Source organism: Bufo bufo, chromosome 2 (genome assembly GCF_905171765.1).
Source record: "Bufo bufo chromosome 2, aBufBuf1.1, whole genome shotgun sequence".
Taxonomy (NCBI): domain Eukaryota; kingdom Metazoa; phylum Chordata; class Amphibia; order Anura; family Bufonidae; genus Bufo; species Bufo bufo.
In genome coordinates, this window is record NC_053390.1 from 687,855,538 (window position 1) to 687,882,693 (window position 27,156).

The window sequence follows — 27,156 nt, forward strand, 5'->3', positions numbered from 1 at the left end:
AGTAGTGTTGGACTACCCAGTGATTGTGCAAACTTCCCATGACATACAGGGCATTCTCACACAGGTGCAACCAAAACATATTTTTATGGCTAGACAACTCAGACTCCAACTTGCCCTCCTCATGCCAGACAATATTTCTTTCAAAATCCTGCTACTTTGTTACCAATTACAGATTCAGAAATGGGGGAGGGTAGCACAGGTAACCTTTTGTCTGATTTAGCTGAAAATTATCCTCATGATTGTATACAGTTGATGCAACAAGACACTTCTGGATTTTTCATGTGCATAAAAAGCCTCTTGATAATCCTGATGTTGAGTATTTTGTAGATGGAAGCAGGTTCATGAAAGAGGATGGCCGGTTCCACACTGGATATGCAGTGGTCACACAGCATGAGTTAGCCGTTGCTGAACCACTCCCTCCGCACATGTCTGTGCAGGAGGCAGAGTTGAAGGTACTCACTGAGGTGTGTAAAATGGCCGAAGGGAAGAAGGTGAACATCTACATAGACTCCAGGTATGCATTTGGGATTGCACATGACTATGGACCCATATGGCGGGCTAGAGACTTTTTGACTTCTGCAGGTCAGCCCATTTAAAACAAAGACTCTGTGCTTGAACTAATGAACTGTTTACTGTTGCCAGAAGAAGTTGCTATTGTGAAAGTAAAGGCTCACACAAGGTGTACCACGGCAGAAGTAAAAGGCAATGACAGAGCTGATAAGGCAGCCAAGCTAGCTGTGTCTCGGCTACTGAATGCTGTTGCCACCCCGGTAAGAGCCTTAAAACCTGTAAATATATCCAAAGACACTCTGATCAAATTGTCAGAGCAGGCCCCACCTGAAGAAAAAGAACTATGGACTAAACAAGGGGCTGGGCCAGATGACCAAGGACTATGGAGAAACAAAGACAGAATCTGCCTGCTACGCCCTCTGTACCCGGTTATGGCTGAGGAGGCCCATGGGCCTACACATCTGTTAAAAGGTGCCATGGTAAGTGGTGTGGTAAATATTGACTGGATTGCTCCAGGGTTCTCTACAGTTGCAGCCGTTTTGTGCAAGGATGTATGGTCTGTGCATTGAATAATCCAGGGCAAGTGGTGAAGACTCCAAGCAAGCACACCCCTAGGCCACCTTACCCGTTTCAGAGACTGCAGATAGACTACATACAACTACCAAAGGTAGGAGTTTATGAGTTTGTTCTTGTGTGTGTTGATCTCTTTTCAGGTTGGTCGGAAGCCTTCCCAATAGCCAAAGAAACTGGTCAGTGAACTGATAGGCAGGTATGGTGTTCCTGAAGTTATTAAGTCAGAGGTTCCGACTTTACAGGTGAAGTGATGAGGGAGGTTATGCAAGCATTAGGGATGACCGACGCCTTTCATACAGCTTACCATCCCCAGCAGTGGCCGAGTTGAGCTCCTGAATGGCACATTGAAACTGAAAATACAGAAGGCCATGCAGGAGACACAGAGGCCCTGGACAGAGTGTTTGCCTCTAGTCTTATATTCCATAAGACCCCCTCCAAACAAGAAGACAGGGTTATTCCCATTTGAGGTATTGTTTGGCAGCGCCCCAAGGCTAGGATTGTATTTTCCTTAACAGTTGCAGTTGCAGACTGATAATATGGTCAGTTAAATGAAGGCCCTTACTGAAAGGTTAGATCACACTCATAAACAAGTGTCTGCTCCCATTCCAGACCCTGATTCAGTAGAAGGCACGCACAGTCTTGAGCCTGGAGATTGGGTGGTGGGTGATAAAGAGGCATGTAAGGAAAACCTTTGAGCCCAGATTTGATGGTCCCTTCCAAGTCCTGTTAAAAACTGCAACCTCTGCTAACTGGATTCACGCCTCACATTGCAAAAAAAGTGCCCAACCCTGAGGATGGAGATCCTTGCACTGCTACTCCTGGGTCTGAGCATTCAACGCTACATGTGAACCTAAATAGTGACTGGGAAAATGCCCTTATTAGGCATCATTAGGTCATGTTAAAAAATATGACAGATGCGGACAATTATAAAAACTGTTGGATCACAGTATCCTGTGAGTTCAAATACTATGCCTGTGTTGGTTTTTCTCTATGGATATCCATAACTTCTAATTCGGAGTCCACCGCTCCTCCGGAATTGGCGTCTTTGCCCAAACAAGCCATAAGAATAGATGTTCCAGAAGCTATTAAAATAGACATGTCAGGAGTGGTGAAAGGTCCTCTTTAAATATTTCATTGACGTAAGTATTTAGACCCTTTACTCAATACTTAGTTGAAGCACCTTTGGTAGCAATTAAAGCCCTTAGTTTCACACTTGGATATAGGGATGGTTCTGCCTTTCTTCTTTGCAGATCCTCTCAAGCTCTGTCAGGTGGAATGGGGATCATCGGTAGACAATCATTTTCAGGTCTCTCCAGAGATGTTCGATTAAGTTCAAGTAAGGGATCTGGCTGTGTCTCTCAAGGAGATTCACAAAGGTGTCCCTAAGCAGGGTGGCTTGTCTTGGCTGTGTGCTTAGCGTCATTGTCTTGTTGGAAGATGAACCTTCCACCCAGTCTGAGGTCCAGAACATTCTTTATCAGATTTTTATTAAGAGTATCTCTGTACTTTTCTCCATTCAGCTTTCCCTCAGCTCTGACCAGTCTCCCTGTCCAAGCAGCCGGGAAAAAAACACAGCATGATGCTGCATTAGGCAGGTGATGTGCAGTGCCTGGTTTCCTCCAGACATGATGCCTAGAATCGAGGCCAAAAGTTTAATCTTGGTTTTATCAGACCACAGAATCCGGTTTCTCACAGTATGAAAGTCCTTTAGATGTTTTTTTGCAAACACCAGGCAAGCTTTCATGTCTCTTTTACTCAGCAGAGGCTTCTTTCTGAATACTGTACCATAAAGCCCAGATTGGTGGAGTGCTACAGTGATGGTTGACCTTCTGGAAGATACTCCCATCTGCACACAGAATCTTTGGAAGTCAGCCATGGTGACCATTGGGTTCTTGATTACCTCGCTTACAAAGACCCTTCTCCCCTGATCACTTAGTTTGATTGTTCAAGACTTCTTCCATTTAGGAATTATGGAGGCAACTGTGCTCTTTGGAACTTTTAGTGCAGCAGAAATGTTTTTGTCCCCTTCTCCAGATCTGTGCTTCATCACAGTCCGGTCTCTGAGCTCCAAAGGCCGTTCTTTCCTCCTTATAAAGAAAAAATGTGGGGGATTGAGTCAGCACAACCTGTATGTAGGTGCACATCACTATGGCGAAATACATATACAAACGGAAAATACAAATGTGATATCCAGCATTCTGCCCTGCCTCCATGCTGGATGAGGCATTGGTGTACATTTTGGCCAAAGCGTAATAAGCCACTCACCATGTCAAGGTCGCCTCTATTGAGTGGTCCCTAACACTAGTTCCTACCTGTTCATGGGCCATGACAGCCACACAAAGTCCAGGGAATGCAGGTCAGAATGCACGCCAGGCACACTCTGCTTTTAACCCCGTCCGGTGACATTACAGCTTTCATCGGATCCAGGAATGCAAGTACCAACATGCACGCTGAGCCCACCATATACTTCTCCTGGAGCCAAATGGCTACTGGTAGGTTCTATATAAGCAGACTCAGTTTTATACTGACTTTAAAACCAGCCTCCAGGACAGATTGACTGGTCAGGTGTGCATGACTCCAAGGAGATCGCCACGCCTCCCTGGACTTTGTGTGGCTGTCATGGCCCATGAACAGGTAGGAACTAGTGTTAGGGACCACTCAATAGAGGCGACCTTGACGTGGTGAGTGGCTTATTACGCTTTGGCCAAAATGTACACCAATGCCTCATCCAGCATGGAGGCAGGGCAGAATGCTGGATGCAGAGTGCTATCACATTTGTATTTTCCGTTTGTATATGTATTTCGCCATAGTGATGTGCACCTACATACAGGTTATGCTGACTCAATCCCCCACATTTTTTCTTTGTAGTATATGTTGGAGGCGTGGCAATCTCCTTGGAGTCATGCACACCTGACCAGTCAATCTGTCCTGGAGGCTGGTTTTAAAGTCAGTATACAACTGAGTCTGCTTATATAGAACCTACCAGTAGCCATTTGGCTCCAGGAGAAGTATATGGTGGGCTCAGCGTGCATGTTGGTACTTGCATCCCTGGATCCGATGAAAGCTGTAATGGCACCGGACGGGGTTAAAAGCAGAGTGTGCCTGGCGTGCATGCTGACCTGCATTCCCTGGACTTTGTGTGGCTGTCATGGCCCATGAACAGGTAGGAACTAGTGTTAGGGACCACTCAATAGAGGCGACCTTGACGTGGTGACTGGCTTATTACGCTTTGGCCAAAATGTACACCAATGCCTCATCCAGCATGGAGGCAGGGCAGAATGCTGGATGCAGAGTGCTATCACATTTGTATTTTCCGTTTGTATATGTCTTTCCTCCTTATGTCTTTTTTTTTGCTTTTATATGCACTTTAATTTTATATGGACTGGGGAATGTCTTTCCATGTCATCTCCAATCAACTGAATTTACCGCACGTGGAAAATCACTGTGTAGAAACATCTCAAAGATGATCAAGAGAAATAGGAGGCCCCAAGAAATTTTAAGTTTTATAGTAAAAGGTCTGAATATTAATGTCCATGCTAAATTTTAGTTTTTCCTTTTTGAATGCATTGAATGTATCATTCAGTGCTACCATTAGATTCCAAACATGATTTGTTTTAAGATCCTTACAGGTTTTGATGTTCTGTGATAAACATTTATGCACTTTTCATATTATTCACATTTTATTTTCATTTTCTACGATAGACGACAGGATAAATTGTTCCTACATATACACATGGTTCTGGATGTAGATATGGCAACCAGAATGAAAACATCCAATTAGTCTTATATTTCATAATTATATTGGCTATATGTTAGGGTAATGCAGATCGTGGTAACATTTTTGCAATAAACTTTCCATGCATGACCACCTTCTCAGTAGTGAAAACAAGGGCCCATGACTACCAAACTATAAGCTAATGGCAGGGTAGCTCATTATCAGGGGGACACAAGTTGTGCATTTGAGAGGACTCGGGTTGTCACAGTGGTCAGTTGAGGTGATCAGCGGAACCAAATTTTATTTACCAAACTTAATGACCCAGTTTTCTGTGTGCAAAGCAAATATTCAAGATCAGACTGAAAAGTAATGTGAATACATTTTACCAGCAGAGGTCATCAGTGCTCAAGAAGTGGACAGAATGTTAACCCTTAACTGCCCTTACATGTAAAAGTTAATCAGCTCCACTGCCTATAAATGCAATGAGTTTGCTATGTAAATGTTTATTATACATAAATAGATGTAGAACACAAATTATGTCCATTATTGTAATGAAAGAAGCCACATGATTGCAACATATCCCCTACAGTGTAGTGTGTCTGGGTGTTGTGCTAAAAAGTGGGCAAAGATAGCAGGACATTCAAGCTTGCTATAGACATAAGTTCAGAGTCATGAGATTTATTTCTACTGCAATTAGCATCTATATTTTATTTAGCATGCGCATCCACAGCGATTCATATCTGGGATAAACAGGAATCCACCCGGAAAATCCAGTCTGGTAAACCTAGAAAGGAAACCTAAATGCCCCTTTACATGGACTGATGTATAGGCAATGATAAAGAACTAAATATTTGTCATTGTCTGATCCGTAAGAAGAGGTGATAGCTGCATTGACATGAGGAAAAACAATCTCTACAGTGATCATTCTTCCCCATGCATATTCGTTGTTTGCTGGCAGCAGATGCCTATTTACAAAAGGATGATGCGGCACCCACAAACAATTTTATGTGCCACATAAAACATGATCACTGACAGATGGGAGTTTTGCTCATTTGTTGAGTGATTGGTGGCACCATCAGACTGGGCAATTATCGTGAATGAGCGTTCGAATGAATGTTCATGCCTGATAATTGACCCGGTCCTCGGCCTGTGTAAAAGGGCCTTTAGAGTGTCTTAAACAGGCAACCATTGGCAGGTTTAAAGGGGATTTCCATTATTAAGATATTGATGGTCTATTCTCCAGATAGATCATCAATATCAGATTGACTGGGTCCTAACATCCATTCCCCACCAATGAGCTGTTGTCACGAGTTGGAGGTCCCAGGAGAGACCTCTGCGTCGTCAAGCAAAAACTAATGGAAATCAGGTACAGACACACAAGAGTTTATTGCACAAACAGAAACCAAGGAGGGAAACACAGGGAAAATTGAGAGCTCTATGTACCGTCCGCACAGTGGGAGGAAAACCCCCACTGCGCCACTGTCTAGTAATACTCCAGAGGGGCGTGACTAAGCAACTCCTGGTATTCACTAGGGCCCCAGATGGTAGGGTTAGGCTTTGCCGCAGGGAGTTGCCAGGGTCCACTCTGGTGCGTGAACTAGACAGTGACAACAGGAGCAAACGGGTACCAGAAGGTACCAACGGTACATAGACAAACATAACAAACAGGCAAATACAAGCAGGCAACTAAAAACACAAGCAGGAGTTCACGCAAGGGAACAGGAGTGGCAATGAGCAGAGAAGGACTAGCTCCACCAGTGGTATACTGCGTGGCCTTGCCCATAGCACTCTGCAGCAAGGCATGCTGCAGCAAGGGCTTGCTGAACAGAGACATGAATACACACAAGGTGACTAAGACATAACTGGCAGAAAAGATAACAGAAACACAGGAAAGAGGACGTCGGTGAACAAGTAGGAAACCCACAGAGCACAGACAGACACGGATCCCATTGGTCAGCAGCATGGGAGAGAGAGTACAAACAAGGAGCAGGACAAGACAATACACACCAGGAGAGCTGACACAGAACTGAGGAAACCTTAGTTTTATATACAGGTTCTATGGGTGCAGCAGAGAGGCCACACCCATGGAGCAGACAGAGAGGATTAACTCCTAATAGGAACACAGGGGAGTTAACCCATAAAGAATCACAAACAACACACAGGAACGGAACTGCAGCGAGAGCATAGACAGAAGGTCACAGCCAGAGGTAACGACTGTGACAGCTGTTTTAGGCAGACATGAGCACCGGAAACTATAGAGTGGATGGAAGCCCAATCAACTATGTGGTCTCCTGCAGCTCAGCTCCCATTCACTTGAATGGGAAGAGTTCCATGGTGGACAGAACCTTGTGGTTCCTGATCCATCCAATGTATAGTTTCTGTTTTGGGGAATGCCTGAAACAGCTGATTGTGGGGGTGCTGCGTGTCGGATCCCCATGGATTTGATATTGATAGCCTATCTTGAGGATTTGCCATCAATATCTAAGCCCCAGAGAACTTCTTTAAGGATGGAAGTAATTGGGGCAACTGAAAGAATTGCAGCTTCCCTTCCATAGAAATGCTATTTACCGAAAACATACTGTATCTTCTTCTTTGGTAGTGCCTTCTAAAATTCACCATTCACTTACTGCACAAACAAGGCAAATTTTGTTACAGAAAATGTCTGTGACCTAAAATAAGTTCTATTCATCTGAATGAGGCTTGTAGAAATCCATGTCCTCCCAGCCAAAACAAGCCCATTCAGATGAATGAAGCTGATTTTCCGTGCAGAGATTTTCGGTAACATCTGCCACATGTGAGGGCACCCTAACAGGTGTAAACATTGGCTAAATCATGTAGTTTTATACATAACTATGTATTGCACGATGCTTTCAGGTCATCTGCCATAGAGAAGTGCAGAATAATTTGAGAAAATCTCAACATTGGTCAAACTGTATCTAGGGAGTCAGAAGTTTGGTATTGGCAGGAGCAGTAAGGAATGTAGAGGTGTTTCACTTGGTCTTGTCAGTCATTGTCTCTCTGGGGTATAGTGTGGCTTAGTTTACCAATGGGTGTTACAAGGAATCACAAAGGAAATCTTCGGCCCAATGAAAATCCCTCTAGAAAACAAAAATACGTGCAGAATAAGTTAACACACTGCCAACATTTCATGGAAATGGATAATATTGCTGGATGTGATTTATTATTGGAAAACTGTTGAAGTGGATGCTTGTGAAGGCAACGTTCAGGCACTTCAGGACACCGTAGACAGCAAGCTAATACAAGTTGAGCATGCTCACAAGCTGATGCTTTAGGGGAAAGGAACAGAGGCATCATTGTGAGAACATAATAGCACTTCAGTTGTGCTCTCACAGCCAAATAACCTCACTGTAACTGCTGGTATATGGGAAAGACGGGGCCTCTAGGAAGCCTCTGTGCCAGCAACACGAGAAGATACAGTTCTGAACTGAGCACTTCATTTCTTCAAATCTTAATTTACCATATGCAGGCTTCATTACACTACAAACGTCATTAAAAAGCAAGTCCAATCGGGGTATAATGTTCAATAGGTTTCTAGACCTTGTTCTTTGGAGGTCGATGGCTTAAATCTTCTAGTATTAATTAGGAAGCAATTGAAGCAGTAGAAGCAGCAATTTGTTTAGGGCCATTCCAACATCGATAGACTCCAAAGCTAATTGACTACTAATAAATGAGCTTGCCTTTTGTTTAACGCAAAGGGATATAAAGTCTCAAAGAACCAGAAAATAGTATAGTAGATATACACAAATACACTCGTCTTTTAATGAAATCCAGAAAATGATATTACTTTCTCATACTCTAAGAGGCATTGTAAATTCATATATTACAAATATTGCTTCATTTTCCTTTCATGCTATGCTCTGAGCTCATTAAATAAAATACAGAGTGCACTACAAGCGGTAGAATTTCGAACATCAGGATCCTGAGTCTGTCTGTAGTGAACTGACATCAGTTATTCCCTAAACTAAAATATAGACAATAATTTGGGACTCTTTTGCCATTTAATTATTGATGCACCTACAGCATATATGGAACACCTAATTTACAGTAATATAGACACTACATAAATTCTTTGATGAGATCCAGGATTTTCTTTTTTAAGTAGGTAAAAAGATTAATACCACTGCTGTCCTCCATAGCTACAGCAATGATATCTTGTACACCCTTCATGTGACCACTGCAACCCATCACTGGTCTCTCCGGTCACATGATCTACAGCGAATTTGCTGCAGCGATTAAGTGAACAATATTTGTGAAGTCATTGCTGCTGAATCAATGAGCACCATCCGAGTGGTAGTGCTGCGGCGGTGGGGATTGACTAGGTGAGTATTAGTTACTTTCTCTTTTTTATTTTATCACATTGCCTACTTTTAACCACATTTAAAAAAATCTTGAATAACCTCTTTAATCTTGTTTGAAGCAGAGCAGATTAAAGGGGTCATGCAGTGGCTTATTATTGATGATCTGTCCTCAGGCTAGGTCATCAATATCAGATTGGCAGGGGCTGGACACCTGGCACCCCCACCAATCAGCTGGTTGAGGGGGTAGTGGTGCAGTGTAATTGCAAGTGAACTGGACAAACAGTTGTAATTACTGCACTGCTGCTGCAAGAGGCAGCACCCTTCAAACAGCTGATCGGCATGGTTGCCAGCAGTCGTACCCTCACTAAAAGGGTTGGTCCGGGATTTTTAAAAATGTGGCTATGAGTAGGCAATGTGATAAAATAAAAAAGTGGAAAATAACTTATACCCATTCAATGCCCCAACTTTTCAGCAGCACCACTCTGATGGTCCTGACTGTTGTGACATCACAACCATTGCATCAATATTAGGCCACATACATATACACTCCTCAACATCAGAGACCTTGGTTTATCACTCCGGCAAATTGCTACACACATAGGCTAAGATGTCAGCACTGTCCAACGCTGCATGTCCCAATGGTTGGGAGAAAAACGACAAACTGGAATGACAGCAAGAGTTGCACAGAGACGAACCTCTGCACAGATCGTCACATTAAAAGAATGGTGCACAGTGATCCAATCTGTGCTGAAAGTGCCATTTGACGTCACATCCCAAGCCTAGGGCGGCAAACAGTGTCTACACAAACGATCAGAAGATGTTTGCACAAACCTGGGCTACAAGACAGACGCTACAGGGGTTTCCACTGACCTCACGCCACCGGTCTCAAAGGCTGTCATGGTGCACAACAAATGGCAGTGGAAACTGAAATGGAGGTCTGTCTTCAACGATGAGTCCTGGAGACCTTTTCGATACTAAATAAATTGAGATCTTTTGAATGTTTTGTTTGCATTTTTTTTTTTATTTCCATATCATTAACAGGTCTATTGATCTTGTGATTTCCATAAATTCACGACTGATGCTGCAATTTCTGTGTTCAGGAGTATATATTTGTTCTGGACATGGCTGAATGTAATCTGTATTCCTCTGAGGAGTTAAGGGTCACATTTAAGGTCCTCCATAATCTGACAGGTTCAACACTACTGTCCTAGAACCCTTTGGGCTGGTAGAAGAGGCATATCTATATGGCTACAGTGAATGTGGCGGGCCCTATTAGGGTATGACCACATGGTGCCATTGTGAGGCATTCAGGGAGCGGCCAGCTTCAGCCGAGTACTGTGTGGCCAATTTGGCTGGAGATGTCTCTTATTTAACTAATGAAAACCGTACTATATAGCCAGTCTGCATTGTTAATGGATGCACAGAATTGAAGTTGGGACCCAGGAGCTACAAGTTACTCCTCTGATAATAGCTGTTGCTTCTCCTTCTGCTTCCAGTATCCCACCATTCTTTTTAAGAAACCTTTTCAAATGTACTGGAGGAAATTTAAGGAGAGATTTGTAATTACATGTTTTGACGGATTTGAAATAATGAAGATTCTCCCAGGGAAGGTATAGAGCAGTTATTACTAGTAGAAATTCTGTATCCTGCTATGCTTCCCAGAGATTTATAATATACCTGAGTAATGCTTCCTTTTTATGTCAGCACAGCAGATATTTTTCAGACACAGACTCCAACGCTGTCCAGAAAAATCTATACCAGTTTCAGTGTTAGTTTTCTGCTGGTTATAAAGTCTAAACTATTACAAATTTAGACGTACATTGATTGTATATGACCGATGCCCACCTTCAGTACTAACTCCTTATTTAGTCAGTCAAAGCAAGTGATGTACTATTACGTAGCCTTAGCGGGGTTAGGCACTGTCTAAATGCTGCCCACATTTTATGTACTCATCATTTCAATAGATAGCCCTTCCTCGTATGTGTTGTGATTTTGCAATAGGAAATGTCTTGTGATATTTATTACTGCATTATATAATGCAAAGAACAAGGTCATTGCGGTAAATGTGAAATGTGGGGAAGTAGATTTAGCTGCAGGCCTACAATGGCTGAAGTAACCTGAATATGCCCCTCTACTGTGGAAATCAAAAGGCATGAATTATAAAGGAAAATGAAATAATCACAAATATAAAAGACAGAAAAGGACAATTCTTACTTTGGACAGCAGAGCAGTTCATTAAAATTGCAGTAACAGACCATTTCACATCCTGTTCCCTGCATAAAGTGGTCCTGGCGCTTCTCATTCAGTGGGAGATCCTCTACTCCTTCAGGAATATTGTGACAGTTTCGATCTTTTAAGATCTTCTTATAACAGGAGAGGCGGCCTGTAGGAGTAGCACTTATTCCCCACACAACAAATAAGAGCAATGCTACTTGGACAATCTTCATTGTTATACTGTAGATTATATAGGCTGTGTTAAACGTGTTCCACCTGAAAGATGAATTAATGGTGCATCTGTAAATGGGGTGGCAAATGAGATATCCTACAAAAAACAGCATCTCTCCAATAGATAATTAAAGTAGGATGAGCGAGTGCCCCACCACTGGTACCTCCTCTGATCACAAGAGGGGGGGGGGGGGGTCCCAAACCCCTCATTCCTCGATGACCACAGTGAAGAGTTGAATGGAGCAGTGGGCATGCGTCCTGCTACTTCATTCAATGTCTGTTGGGGTAATGGAAAGACCTGAGTGCCGTACTCAGCTGTCTGTCAACCCCATAGACTTTGAGTGGCAGTGGCAGTATGCATGAATGATCGCCAATCCATTCAAACTCCTCTTCACTGTGGTCATCATCTAGTGAGAAGGAATGGGGCTTGGGATCCTTTTTTGCAACTTTAATATGACAAAGGAGACGTAAATATGTGTCTGCATTAGTAATCACAGGAACCTTATTTTTATACATTCTTCTTGTCATACATTCCTTATTTTTCATTATTTAAGAGTATGACCTTTTCTCCCTCACTCAATGCTGCCACCAGGATTTTCAGGGCCCCATACAAGCTGGGAAAACTGGAAAGTAAAAAACTTCTATTATTCTTTCATAACTTATAGTAAAAAGAAAATTCCAGGTCTTAGCAGGATTTGAACCCCAGACATTAGACATACCATTCGTTTATAGACCTGCTCCATTGTGAAGAGATGGTTCGCTGTTCTTAAAAAGCTACAGCGTAACTAATGATTGTCACGTGCAGGTGGTCCAAGACAGACCTCCGGGACGTCAAGGAACCGGTATACAGGTAAAACAGACCATCAGCAACATATAGCAAGAGCTGCATCAAGACAAAAAGACGTACGCACAGGCGCACTACACGGAACAGCAGGTGTGCACCCACTGTGCCACTGACTGGCAATACTCCGGAGGGGCGTGACTAAGCAACACCCGGTATTCACTAGAGCCTCCGATGGTGAGAATAAGCTTGGGCCAGCTAGTTGTCAGGGGCCACTCCAGAGCGTTAACCAAGTCAGTGGCAGCTGGTCCAGACAGACCAGGAGGTACCTGAATTAGGTACAGGCAGGACGCATATACAAACAGGCAGATCAGAGACAGCAGCAGTTACCTGTGCAGCAAGCACAGCGGCCCCAGGCAGAGCTACACATAGACAGAGATGTAACCAGGAGCAACAGAATTCATGGAGAACCACAGATCAGAGATACATGGCATAGAACAGGCTAGAGCAGAGACAGAAGCAGTTACCTGCACCACAAGCAGTAGAAGCTAAGCGGGCCCCAGGCAGAGCTGCACAGAACAGAGAAAGGGCAATCCCCCTCCGGGGACCACAGGAACCCTCTTCCGAAGGCAGGACATGGAACAGGCAGACATGAACAGAACAGGGACAGAAGCCAAAGGCACTGCAGGACAGACATGGGACAAAATACATCGGAAGCAGTTAAGCACTGCCAGGCTCTCAGATGCAGTTACACACTGCCAGGCTCTCAGATACAGTTACACACTGCCAGGATCTCAGATGCAGTTACACACTGCTAGGCTCTCAGATGCAGTTACACACTGCTAGGCTCTCAGATACAGTTACACACTGCTAGGCTCTCAGATGCAGTTACACACTGCTAGGCTCTCATATGCAGTTACGCACAGCTAGGCTCTCAGATCCAGTTACGCACTGCTAGGCTCTCAGATCCAGCTACGCTCTGCCAGGCTCTCAGATGCAGTTACGCACTGCTAGGCTCTCAGATCCAGTTACGCACTTCTAGGCTCTCAGATCCAGTTACGCACTGCTAGGCTCTCAGATCCAGCTACGCTCTGCCAGGCTCTCAGATGCAGTTACGTACTGCTAGGCTCTCAGATGCAGTTACGCACTGCTAGGCGATACATGGAACAGAACAGGATAACAGACCATAACATGATACATCAGACAGGGCAAGTACAGATCAGAAAATGACATGAACACCACAACAGAACAGGAACCGGAGAACAGACACTTGATGCAAAACCAGGCGACACCACGCAGAAGGGTAGATGGAAAACCCCCAGGAACAGATGCGAGGTGCTACACCTAGCAGCCACAGACTAACAAAGACTGACCCCCAGAACCACAGCTCACAGGTCTATATAGCTGGATAACGAGGCACCTGGAAAGCCACACCCAGGCACAACAGACAGAGAGAGTTAACCCCATCAGAACCAAAGCTCAGAACAACAGGATACACAGGTACAGAACCGGGCATTGCCCCTGGCAACCAGCATACACAGAAAACACCTGCAGCCAGTACGCCATTGCACAAACAACCGGGCACCACAGACAATCAGAAATATCACAGGGAAACAACCTCCCGTGACAATGCAGAGACGGGAAGAGCAAACATACACAGGTGGTTCACAACAGACTCCGCAGCCAGCACACAGCCCCTAGCAACCAGCCTACACAGGATTTCAGCCTGCAGCCAGTACGCAAGGGCGCATGCAGCCAGCCTACACGGAAAACGTCACCGTGAACCGCACTGTGACAATGATTATAGTGCCTGTGAAGAAAGAAATATTACTATTAGGCATAAACAAATCTAGGGGGGGATTTATCGTTGGGAGAATATTTAAAGTCAGTTTTGCTTGAGTCTGTGTTGGAGTACTTTGTGCCACATTTATCAAATGGTGCATGTTGTTTGATAAATTTGGATTGTCTTTAAACCTAAGACTGGGTTCACACAGGTGTTGCGGGTGACGTGTGGGAAAAGATGCGGGTGCGTTGCGGGAAAATGCACGATTTTCCCCCGCGAGTGCAAAGCGTTTTAATGCATTTTTAACACGCGCGTGAGAAAAATCGGCATGTTTGGTACCCAGACCCGAACCCGGACTTCTTCACAGAAGTTCCGGTTTGGGTTAGGTGTTCTCTAGATTTTATTATTTTCCCTTGGTTATAAGGAAAAGTAATATCATTCTAAATACAGAATGCTTAGTAAAATGTCCATTGAGGGGTTAAAAATATTAAACAAATTTAACTCACCCCATCCACTTGGTCGCGTAGCGGATCTCCTCTTATTTCTTCAGGACCTCGGTAAAGGACCTTTGATGACGTCACTGCGCTCATCACATGGTCCGTCATCAAAGGTCCTTTACCCAGGTCCTGAAGAAAGAAGTGGAGATCCCCTACGCGACCAAGTGCATGGGGTGAATTAAATTTGTTTATTATTTTTTAACCCCTCCATCCCTAATTATTTTCCCTTATAACCATGTTATAAGGGAAAATAATAAAGATCGGGTCCCCATCCCGATCATCTCCTTAGCAACCATACGTGAAAATCGCACCGCATCCGCACTTGCTTGCGATTTTCACGCAGCCCCATTCACTTCTATGGGGCCTGCGTTGCGTGAAAAACGCACAATATAGAGCATGCTGCGATTTTCACGCAACGCACAAGTGATGCGTGAAAATCACCGCTCATGTGCACAGCCCCATAGAAATGAATGGGTCCGGATTCAGTGCGGGTGCAATGCGTGAGGTGAACGCATTGCACCCGCACTGAATCCGGACCCATTTATTTCTATGGGGCTGTGCACATGAGCGGTGATTTTCACGCATCACTTGTGCGTTGCGTGAAAATCGCAGCATGCTCTATATTGTGCGTTTTTCACGCAACGCAGGCCCCATAGAAGTGAATGGGGCTGCGTGAAAATCGCAAGCATCCGCAAGCAAGTGCGGAAAACTCGCCTGTGTGAAAGAGGCCTAACACCTCTGTCTAGAGAAGCTACTCCAGTTTTCCTACTCCACCCTCCAGCTGGCGTGAGATAGCGACTTATTTGCGACTTTTGCTGGTCTTTTACTCTCCTTGTTCTGGCTTTGCAGGCAAAAGATGCCCCAAATTTACGGAGACGCAGTCTACAGTCCAATATAGTACCGTATATCTTCCATGTACTTTATCATTTAGCTGTAATAGCCTATCACATCCCCTGATATGACTCCTCTCCATATATAGCCCATTGTACAAAACAAGCACTTTTACCTTTTGTGTCACTCCTATCTCCTCATAGATTGTAAGCTCTTGTGAGCAGGGCCTTCATTCCTCTTGTTCTAATTATTGACTTGTTTGTTGCTATGTGATTTATGATTGTTTGTACATGAACCCCTGAATTGTAAAGTGCTGCAGAATAAGCTGGCGCTATATAAATAAAGATTATTATTATTATTATTATTAATAAAATCATACAAACTAAAAAAACACCAACAAAATTGCTTGTACAAGGAGACGATTTTACAGAAACATCTATGCTAAATGGTGATTTACTTTAATAGAAAACATGAATCACTGATGTCCTTTTGTATCAGCACATGTTATCTCAATAAAAGCTTTGATGGACTAAATACTGGTGTCAGCATGATCAAGATAAAATGATGCACATGAACACAGTTCTAGTTTTAGAAAGACAATAAACAATTAACCTTAGAATTAAAGGGGTGTACCAGGATAGATCATCAATATCAGATTGGTGGGGGTCTGACTCCAGGCTGTTTCTCAACTTTTTCACCAGAAGCAGACACTACAAGGACATAGCTTCATACACTGTGTAGTGGCGATTGCCTGGTTACCACAGTGCTGCTCACTTTCACAGTAAGGCCTCTTTCACACAGGCGTCGCGTGTGAGGGCCAGATAGGATGCGGGTGAGTTGCGGGAAAATGTGCAATTTTTCTGCGCAAGTGCAAAGCGGTTTAATGCGTTTTGCACGCGCGTGAGAAAAATGTCGGCATGTTTGGTACCCAGACCCGAACCCGGACTTCTTCACAAAAGTTCGGGTTTGGGATCGGTGTTGCGTAAATTTTATTATTTTCACTTATAACATGGTTATAAGGGAAAATAATAGCATTCTTAATACAGAATGCTAAGTAAATTAGGGATGGAGGGGTTAAAAAAAATTAATTAATATTTAAGCTCACCTTGTTCGCGCAGCCCGGCTTGTCTTCTTTTTTCTTCTTTGAGAACATGGGAGAAAAGGACCTTTGGTGATGTCACTGCGCTCATCACATGGTCCATCACCATGGTGATGGACCATGTGATTGACCATGTGATGAGCGAACAAGTGGATGAGGTGAGTTTAATAATTTTTTTTTTTTTTTTAACTCCTCCATCCCTAATTTACTTAGCATTCTGTATTAAGAATGCTATTATTTTTCATATTATAAGGGAAAATAATAAAGATTGTGTCCCCATCCCGATCGTCTCCTAGCAACCATGCGTGAAAATTGCACATCACCCGCACTTGCTTGCGATTTTCACGCAGCCTCATTCACTTCTATGGGGCCTGCGTTGCGTGAAAAACACAGAATATAGACCCTGCTGTGATTGTCACGCATAAGTGATGCGTGAAAATAATTGCTCATGTACACAGCCCCATAGAAATTAATGGGTCCGGATTCAGTGCGGGTGCAATGCGTTCACCTCACGCATTGCACCCACGCGGAAAACTCGCATGTCAAAATGGCCCAAATCCCTTGATAGATCAATGTCATCTCGCCAGCACAATTTCTTCTGCATAACATTTTCTAACACTCTTCTGTTTCGTAAAGTATTACTAAATATGTTACAGTCTGGCAGTATTTCATTACCTGCACCATCATGCACACATTATATTCCATACATGTACATGATCTTTCCATATGGTTACACCTTATCTCTGTGTAGGCTTCACTACTGATTTTCGCTCACAATAAGGCCTCATGCACACGACCGTTCTGTTTTTTGCGGTCCGCAAATTGCGGATCCGCAAAACACAGAAGCCGCCCATTTGCCTTCTGCAAAACGGACGAGAATAGGACATGTTATATTTTTTTTTGCTGGGCTACGGAACCGAGCAAAGGATGTGGACAGCACAAGCCCATTGAAGTGAATGGGTTCGCCCCCGAGCCGCAAAAACTGCGGCTCGGATGCAGACCAGGACAACGGTCGTGTGCATGAGGCCTAACTGATAGAAATAACTGACCAAATAAATGAAGTGTGAACTTAGCCTAAGCTAGTGTACATGCTCAAATTTTACAATTGTACAATATAAACATATCCAAGAAAGTGTTAATTTACCTGTGCTGTCCTCATCCATTCGGTCCACATAGAGAATGAATGGGTCCGCACCCATTACGCAATTTGCAGAACGGATGCGGACCCATTATTACAGACGTGTGAATGGACCCTTTCAGCTGATTTGCATTTCTCCAGAATGAAGCAACGGATTGTAAGTAAAGATATCATTACATCAGCTGAGCTAGCCCTACAAGACATTGAGCCTGGTCTAGCAGTGATGTTTCTGGCTATGGAGGATTTCATGTCTTTCCTCTCACCACAGACTTCCATAAAATGAAGGTTTGCTCTATGGGATTCTTCTGACCTCCTGAGTATGAAGCCATCTATCCTCCTCTGATAGCAGTTTAAAGCAAAAACCATCTCCTTCTTTATATTTTAGAAGCAGGAACATTTGGGTCAAATAGAAAGCAGATTCTTCACTATTACAGTACTTTGTTAAAATTAAAATAGAGGGTTCCTAGACTAGTTTCACACTAGCATTTACCATCTAGTGGGAGCGGCCTGCCGGAGATGTCTGGATCCGGCACTGCCGGATGCTACCTGACATCTACAGGCCCCATTCACTTTATCGGGGACCAGCGGGGATCCGTCCGCAACCCGGCAAACATGCCAAGAATTAGCTGGATGAAAACCTCTGTGCACAGCGATTTTCATCTGGCCAATTCTTGGCATATTTGCCGGGTTACGGCTGGATCTCTGCTGGTCCCCATCATAGTTAATGGGGTCAGACAGAATTCCAGCAGCACCTGCCAATTCTAGGCCTTATAGGCTTGAATTAAAGGTTACCAATGTGTTTAGATGTTACAGGCAAGACAAACCCCATTTTGCAGCATGACTCTCAGTAATGACCTGTCGATCTCCATACTGAAGGTTCTCAAGCAGCTGGCTGTTCTGTGACACCAGGTCCAGTCTGAGTGGAAGCCTCCACTAAGGTGCCTAACTTAAATAGCTGTTATCTTGGCAAACACTTCGGAATGGAGAGGTCACTGCTTCTGGTGCCATCGTTCCCCCTCCCACACCTCAAGTCTCTCTGCATCAACATATGGCTTGATGCCAAGGACTGGCTAAAACAATGTTGTGTCACTTGACCCCAAAAAGGCCTTCCTTCCTCTGCCCTTTTTGGGACAGTGGAGGCTGGGACCCTTCATAGCTACTTATCCTTTTGGTTTTTATTAGCATATGGAACCATAGATTGTATATAGAACCACCCACTTGAATTGGGATGAGGCCCTGAGTCACATAAATGTGACATTGGGACTTCTCTCCCTAATAGGGTAGGGGACTGCTTTGTGGAAGATACCCGGGTGGTCTCCTTGCCCGTTGGGTCTATTTATGGTGGTTTCCACTGTTGGATGAATGACAGTAATGACATCGTCCGACACCTTATTGGTGCTGGCCGCGGTGATCTGTTTATTCTAGGTAGGCTGGTGACTGATGCTCTCTTCAGGACACCTCCCCCCTATCAACATGGATCTCCTCCACTAGTGGTATTTGACCGCTATATGGTATCCATGGAACATGATTTGTTTATGGTCACCTAGCTGACCAATGACCAATATGTTGATATGGCCCATGCTGGCTGCGTAACTCAATGGGCAGACGCATGCGCTCTGAATACTTAATAGATGGCGGCCATCTTTACTGTGGTTTCTGAGTTCTTCCTTTGTAATCCTGTATCTCGTGTGAATACGGATGGGTGGCGCATGCGAGCACCTTGCTTCCTTACGCCGAACTAGATCTAGTGGTTTTCCAGCTCCTGGTGAGACTTGCCTATGGACTACAAAGTGATTTTTTATTGTTTTTATTATGCACGATTGATTTATTCTGTACACTTGATTAATTCACTAATGGGGATCATGTCCCTTTATGGATTTTATGCACTAGATAACACAAAACAAAGGTTGACTTATTGTAATCATGTCACAAATTGAAGAGACACTGTATAATCATGCAATTTTTGAATTTTTGAACTGTAATCATTCTTTAGTTGTTTTTTTTTTTATAATCATGTAATTATGTTACACGTGATTGACACTAGTATTTCTATATCCTGTATGGCACATGTTATCACAGCTTGACAAAGGCTCCATTGAGTAGAGATGAAACGTTGCTGCTAGATGGGTTAATAAACCATCCACTTTTTTCACGTTATGTTGGAGTGCTGCCTTTTTTTTCTACCACTATATACAAAATGATATTTCTGCTATATATAAATACCTAATACATGGGAAAATTCTACCAAGGTTTTAAACCAGAGAGTATCTCTCATACATCAGTACTCAGCTTTACAGCTCTGTGGTTAGCATCTCAGTCTTTAAAGCACAAAGTTGTAGGTTCAAAACTCAACAGAGATTCTGAATAATTCCTGCAGAACAGAGCGCTTGATAACGGAGACTTGCTCTCAGTTACATAATGAAGCTACAGTGCTCGCCCCCCTGTGGTCACGAGAGGGATTACAGACAGCCCGTCAGATGACAGATTTTCTGTAAAAGCACACAGAGTAGCCTGCTGTGCATAAGAATATACACAACCAATTGGAGAAATGATTTTCTCCACATAATAAATAAATTAGTGAGAAATAATTGTGTAACCACAGCAAAAAGTTGTGTGAGATGATTGTGCAACCAGATCTGAATCAACATCAACAAAATCTAATTATATTCCACTGGGCACAATGGCGGTGAAAGCTGGCCGACAGAAAGCAAAAAAAAGACTGAATACATTAAAAAAGGGCATAATCTGATTATCATTTGTCATACTGGACAGCGAGCGAGACGCTGGGCCTATAAGGCTACTTTCACATATGTGTTTTGGCATTCCGGTTTTAAGATCCGGCAGAGGATCTCAAAACCAAGACAAAACAGTTCCGTTTTGTCTCTATACATTCCTAATAGAAAGTAATCCGTTCAGGATGCATCAGGATGTCCTCCGTTCCGTCAGCATTCTGTTTTGTGACCAGACACAAAACCGCTGCAAGCTGTGGTTTTGTGTCCGGTCATCGAAACGGAACAAACTGGATCCGTCACTAAAAACAATGTAAGTCAATGGTGATCCAGTTTGTTCCGATTCGATTTCACACAACCGAATCCTAACGGAACAAATGCATCCTGATGTGTAGTCAAAACGGAAACATTTTGGTCAGGTTTTGAGATCCTCTGCCGGATCTCGAAACCTGAAACCAAAACTGATGTGAAAGTAGCCTAAATTATGTCTTATCCTCTGGAATTTCAAGTTAAATCCTTGACTAGGCTACAATTCAACCATAGAGGATGATAATGATGATTTTAAATGTATAGTACTTCTTGTATAATATGACCAATAGCACCAATCTGCAGCTGAGTAAGGCTACATTCACACGACCATAAGTGTTCTGCGGTTGCGGTTCCGCAAAACATGGATACCGGCCCGTGTGCGTTCCGCATTTTGCGGAACACTCAGGGCCGGCGCTATATAGAAAATGCCTATTTTTGTCCATGATTGTGGACAATAATAGGACATGCTCTATATTTTTTGCCGGGCCATTTGTGCTGTCCGCATCTTTCGCGGCCCCATTGAAATGAATGGGTTTGCATCCGTTTTGCAAAATTGTGGAACGGATGTGGACCCAGAGTTACGGTCGTGTGAATGCACCCTAAAGAACATAGCAAGACTTTATGTTACATTGGTATCAGTTAGGCAAAAACTGTTAGTTACTGAACGTAAGTACAGAGCAAAGGGAGGTTTCATTACACCACATCAATCACAATTAATATTGAACTACTCCCATCCTTTCTGCTCTCCTCCTGGGTCGCTGCATAATGATGATAGAAATACACATACGTCTCAATAGTTATCTTCTATGAGCGCTATAAAACAAAAATAGCAGTGAGGCTATAGTTAACAGAATGGCTTAAAAACATTAAAGGATAACTGTCACACTTAGACCCTAATTTCAATTTTCATATATGCAGTTACTAATAACATGATATTCCAGAATCAGTTACTGTTAGACTGACTTACCCCATATTTAATAAGATTCAGCCCTTAGCAACCAGTCTGCATAAAACTGCAATTTCACTATTCAGTTAAGATGGCCGCCACTGCCCTCACCCTGAGGCTAATCCCGCCTGCCCTCACTAGCCAGTAACAATAGCCCCCCAAAAGTGTCAGTAACCAGAGCCCTCCCCCCAAAGGGTTAATCTCCTGCAGCACAAAGGGGTCCTCTTACCACATGTTGCTTTCATTCATAGACTGAGCAGACGGCAGATCTCCCTTCCCTGGTCTGCACTGATTCAACTCTACTTCTCCAGCTCTGCTGAGTGAGGGAGCGTCTGCCAAGAGCAGGGACAGGGAGAAGTGCACACAGCCCAGGCACTGTTATCAGCTGCTGGGGAGGACCTGGCTTTAATCATTTACTTACAGTCCCTGGCTGTCAGTAATCTGACCTTGCACGCAGCCTGCTTCTGCGTCCTCCATCCTTTAACAGATAGACGGACCATGCCTAGCAACACTATTTTAAGCATAGGTAAAAGAAGGCACTACAGGGAACAAAACTGTGGAATTAAGGGGTAATTGAATACACAGTGAAAAGTTGAAATAGGGCCACCAAGGTGATATTAATCACCACAATCCAATACTCCAAAAAAAAAAAAATACGACAGTTATACATTAAAAGAAGGGTTACATCGGCAGCCTGCGTCTTTCGCTGCCCCGCTACTTCTATTTGGATCATTATTCATCCAACCTGATGTTGTAATACTTGTCTGATATTCTGTATTCATTTCACTCAACACTACTTCTAAGAGGGTTATCTCGCTAAGGCTACTTTCACACTTGCGGCAGAGTGATCCGGCAAGCAGTTCCGTCGCCGGATCAGGCAATCTGCATGCAAACGGACAGCATTTGTAGATGGATCCGGATGCCGATCATCTCACAAATACATTGCAAGAACGGATCCATCTCTCCGTTTGTCATACGGACAAACGGATCAGTTTCTATGCGCAGACCGGAAGGACGGATCTGGCATTTAGTATTTTTAATGCACTAATACATTTCGATGTAAATGAATGCCGGATCCGGCATTCCGGCAACTGATTCAGTATTTTGGACGGAGAGAATACAGCGGTATTTCCTCCGTCCAAAACGCTGTTCAGTGACTGAACTGAAGGCATCCTGATGCATCTGGAACGGATTACTCTCCATTCAGAATGCATGGGGATGAAACTGATCAGTTCTTTTCCGGTATAGAGCCCCTAGGACGGAACTCTATGCCGGAAAAGAAAAACGCTAGTGTGAAAGTATCCTAACCCCATTGGAAACAAACTTGGTGGTCTTGCCACAGGCAGTCGATGGTACTGCAGCATCTCTATTCATTTGAATAAGACTACACTACAGTTCCATGCACAGGAAAAAAACTGTAATGGCTATTGCTAAATGAATGGCGCAGTGCGTAAGTCTCAGGATCAGATTCTTGATCAGCCTGGACAGGAAGTGGATAGGGAATACTGCTCCAGGGTGTGCACATTGTTTTCTGTCATTATTTTGGGGGTTTTGTATTTACATTTAACAACTTTAGCACGATTACGGCAAAACCAAATTAATATGTTTTTTTTATTATGTTTTACTTTTTTTTTTAAAATTAACAGCTTTTTTGTTTAAGAAAAATGTATGCTGCCATGACAACCAAACGGAACTCCACAATTATATTACATGGTCTATTGGAGAGCAGAGGGAGACCCCTCACTCTGTCTAACCGCTTAGCTGCTGTGGTCGCTATTGACCACAGGATCTGAGGGGTTAATGAAAGGCGAAGATCAGAGTTATCTCCAATCCCAGCACACACCATGTATGGAGTAGGATCAGCTGCAGAGCTAGCTCCATACAGTCCATGCGCCCCAATGATGTACAATTATATTGTGTACAAGCAGATCTGCTGGAAAACACAGGCAAGTCATAGAAACAGAAAAGGATGAGGGAAGAAAAAGTCTACATGGTCCATCAGGCCTGTGCGAGCGCTCATTCCCAATAAGTGGCCCGTGTAAATGTGCAGGGCACACATGTATCAGGGATTGCATCTTTCCTGTGGCACATAAAATCATCTTTTGCCAGCAGTACATAGCTGTCATATTCAGGGGTTAGGAGAACCACTGAACATATCCCAAGCATTCACAGACAAGACCAACAGATACAGAAAAAGTCAAAACGAACACTTTATTAAACTAATGTACCCTACACAAACATAATCAGAATCAACCTGTCCATGAAGGAACTGCAGCATAGACGATCAGCGGGTTACGGATCAGTGGCAGAAGTGGAACCACTGTGCCAAGTGACTGGTTTGACTTTGGGCCAAACCCTAAGGGCGTTATTCTGGTTCTCCCCTGGTTTTTATACGGATGTGCAAAAAGTATAGACAACATCCGTGTGCATTCCGTATTTTGCGGAATGGAACAGCTGGTCCCTAATAGAACAGTCCTATCCTTGTTCGTTATGAGGACAATAATAGGACATTTTTTCTAACGAAGTAACTTCCGTTTTCTTTGAGGTTAGGATAGCATGCACCCTGCACACAGCTCTCCTGGAGGCAGACTGATCTCCTAGGCTTACAGCTCCAGGTCTAAATAGCCAGTAGATTAAAACACCTGACCATACAGATCAGGGAAACATTAACCGTACATTAACACAGAGAGCATACAAGTCACAGGGCACAGTTCACCCACACACCCACAGAAGGCTGCAGCCAGCATGCACAACACAAGCAACCGCATCCAGTCCGCAAGAGCGTAGGCAGCCAGCCTATACGGCAACGTGGTGTCACAGTGAACTGCACTGTGACAATGGCCCTTTGTAAACAGGGATGTGCTGATGGCAAACAATAATTCTGTATGGGGATATGAAAACCCTTTTAAACATACTTGCTAACTCTCCTGGAATGTCTGGGAGGCTAGTGTAAAAAGGGAAGGCCTGTTGGACTTCAGGAAGAATTGGCAGATCTCCCAGGCTACTTTCTCATGTAAAGTTGTCCTCCATGTACTTTAGATATACAACTACTCACAAAAAGTGACAACGACGTCTCCTGCTATTCACAAGTTGACTTATTGTCTGCTGAGCCATGGCATGCCCTCAGGTCATTGAGGTTCTAGGGCAGAGAGTTACGAGCCCCTACACGGTGACTCAGCTAATCCCATAGGTTTTCAAAGGGATTCAGGTCTGGAGAACGCGCAGGCCACTCCATTTAAGGTACCCCAGTCTCCAACAGCCATTCCCTAATGATGCGACCTCGATTAAGCCTGTGTTGTTCTTGAAGAGGCACAATGACTGGATTAATGATGTAATTCTAGTAGTATTGGCTTGTCACTGTACCATTTACAAAGTGTAGGACAGTTCTGTATTGACTAGACACACCTGCCCACACTGTAACACCACCAAAGGCAAACAGTGGCTGATTCATAGCACTCTCCTTGACATCTCCAACATCATTGGCGGCCATCATTTTTGCTCAGTGTGAAGCGACTTTCATCAGTGAACAGCACTGAGGTCCACTGGTCCCTAGTCCAGTGTAGATACTCCCTGGCCCATGCAAGACGATGACGCCTGTGGTCATGTACCCTTGCAAGTCATCTAGCACACAGACCATGCTGATGAAAATAGTTTCAAATGGTCAGACGTGACTGGAGTTGTGTGGCATTTATCATCCAGTTCCACAGGGCATTGTTCACAATTAAGCGGTCATCAGTGTGGGATGTGGCCAAAGGACGTCCACTTCTATGCCTTTCTGTGACTCTTCCAGTCTCTCTGTATCTCTGTTGCAATATAATGATGACACTGTGTGAAACTCTAAGCTCAGTGGCCACTACTGTCTGAAAACATCCTGCTTGAAGCCTCCCAATGGTGAGGTACTGTTGATCAATTGTTAGGTGTCGTGTTGGTCTCATGATGTCAAAATGTGAACAGCATGATAGACTGCTTAAATACCAATTCTAATTGAACCAGGACATTTATTAGGTGATTCATGAATCAAACACCTGTCGTGAATTTTGCTGTTAAGCTCCTTGTTAGAGAACAGCAAGTTGTGCAAAGACTACTGAAACATGTTGGACACGTGCATTCAAAAGTTTAGAGAAGGTCACATTGAGTTCACCTGTAAAGGTTAGAGTCCATTTTAAGTTCATCCTGAAATTTCACCCACAAGCCAAATATCCCTAACTTTTTGTGAGTAGTGTATGTGGTGTCAGGTTGCTGTATCATTAGGTGGGGCCTTGCACGAAAAGTGGAGAAGTGCCACATAAAAGGGGGCAGGGCCTGTTAAGTGTTTCATGTACCACACCATGCATCCTTCCAAACTGGAAACCTTGGCAGGTATGTTTTTAAGTAATAGCGACAGATCAACCTGAAGTGGAGCCTTGTGTGGTAGTCTACAGTAGTTGGGAGAACAGATGCCTATAATAAATGCATCAAAAGTTTACTCCACAACCCTACACTACACTACCTGGCAGTCTCTACAGAAAAGATATCAGATTACTTGAAGGTGATTCAGACAATTCTTAGAAAACCTCCATGCTGTGCTCATATTATTTTACAACTTTGAAATGTATATTTTGCACAGTTCCTTCTTGCCTTCTCGGATGTTCTTCCACCGATTACTGTTTACATCTCATTGGCATGAGTTGTCGATCACACCCTGCCATTGTAATGACCGCGCCGAATATGATTCCCACCCAAGGTCATGTTGATGGTGATCATGGATATCAAATCATTATACCGTAATGTACTCACAGGCAGTGGAATACAGCAGAGGCTGCTGCGGTGAAATTTGCATAGTTTAATAATGTTGGCACAATGCAGGGATTTTCCGAACTTTCAGCTACTATAAACATTTTACTTTTCTCCTGGAGACTCTATAATACTGCACAGTATCTTATAACTCGTAGTAGCAGCAGTAAATGACAAAACTGCACAGAAAGAGAATTATGGGAAGAACCTTTTTCTCTCTAATGTTTTCCACTGCAGCTGTACAGAGTTCCTTTGACTGTGATATATTTTAGACCTTTTACTGTACCTTGCTGAGCTTCAGAAAATGCTCTGTATTCATCTTCTGAATATATTGATACATAAAAGCCTAGCGAGAATGAACTCTTACATTTCACATTTGCTTAAAGCCTCTAAAAAATAACACTCAAAGGTTACATTGCTTGTAAGCCTTCATGTTTCAGTCCTCTTTTTTTCTCTTATGCATACAGGGAAAACCAGTGGTTTGATAGCGGATAGGGTTGTTGGCGCCACATACTTTATTTTTACCTTTTTTGATTTAACTACAGAGTGGTCACTGCAAAATAAAACAGGAAAATTGGCCAATATAAGCAAACTTAGAGTTTCTGCAGAAAAAATGGCACACAGTACCTGCCCTCAAATGGAAACCTGCCTGCAAATGGAAAAGAATATGCTTGAAACAGAGAAATGAAGAGTTCGCCCATCAGAATG

At 43.5% G+C, this 27,156-nt stretch overlaps 1 protein-coding gene across 3 annotated transcripts in view; it reads right to left on the reverse strand.

Moving 5' to 3' along the window:
- Nucleotides 1–7,602: 7,602 nt before the first annotated feature.
- The window catches only part of SCRG1 (stimulator of chondrogenesis 1), a 200,609-nt gene continuing 181,055 nt past the window's right edge, over nucleotides 7,603–27,156 (reverse strand). For all 3 annotated transcript variants that reach the window (XM_040418674.1, XM_040418673.1, XM_040418675.1), the window contains 2 exons: nucleotides 11,332–11,607; nucleotides 7,603–7,896 (listed from right to left, as the gene is read on the reverse strand). In XM_040418674.1, coding sequence (XP_040274608.1) covers nucleotides 7,839–7,896; nucleotides 11,332–11,564 — 291 coding nt within the window. In that variant the 5' untranslated portion in view covers nucleotides 11,565–11,607 and the 3' untranslated portion in view covers nucleotides 7,603–7,838. The remainder of the gene's footprint in view (nucleotides 7,897–11,331; nucleotides 11,608–27,156) is intronic.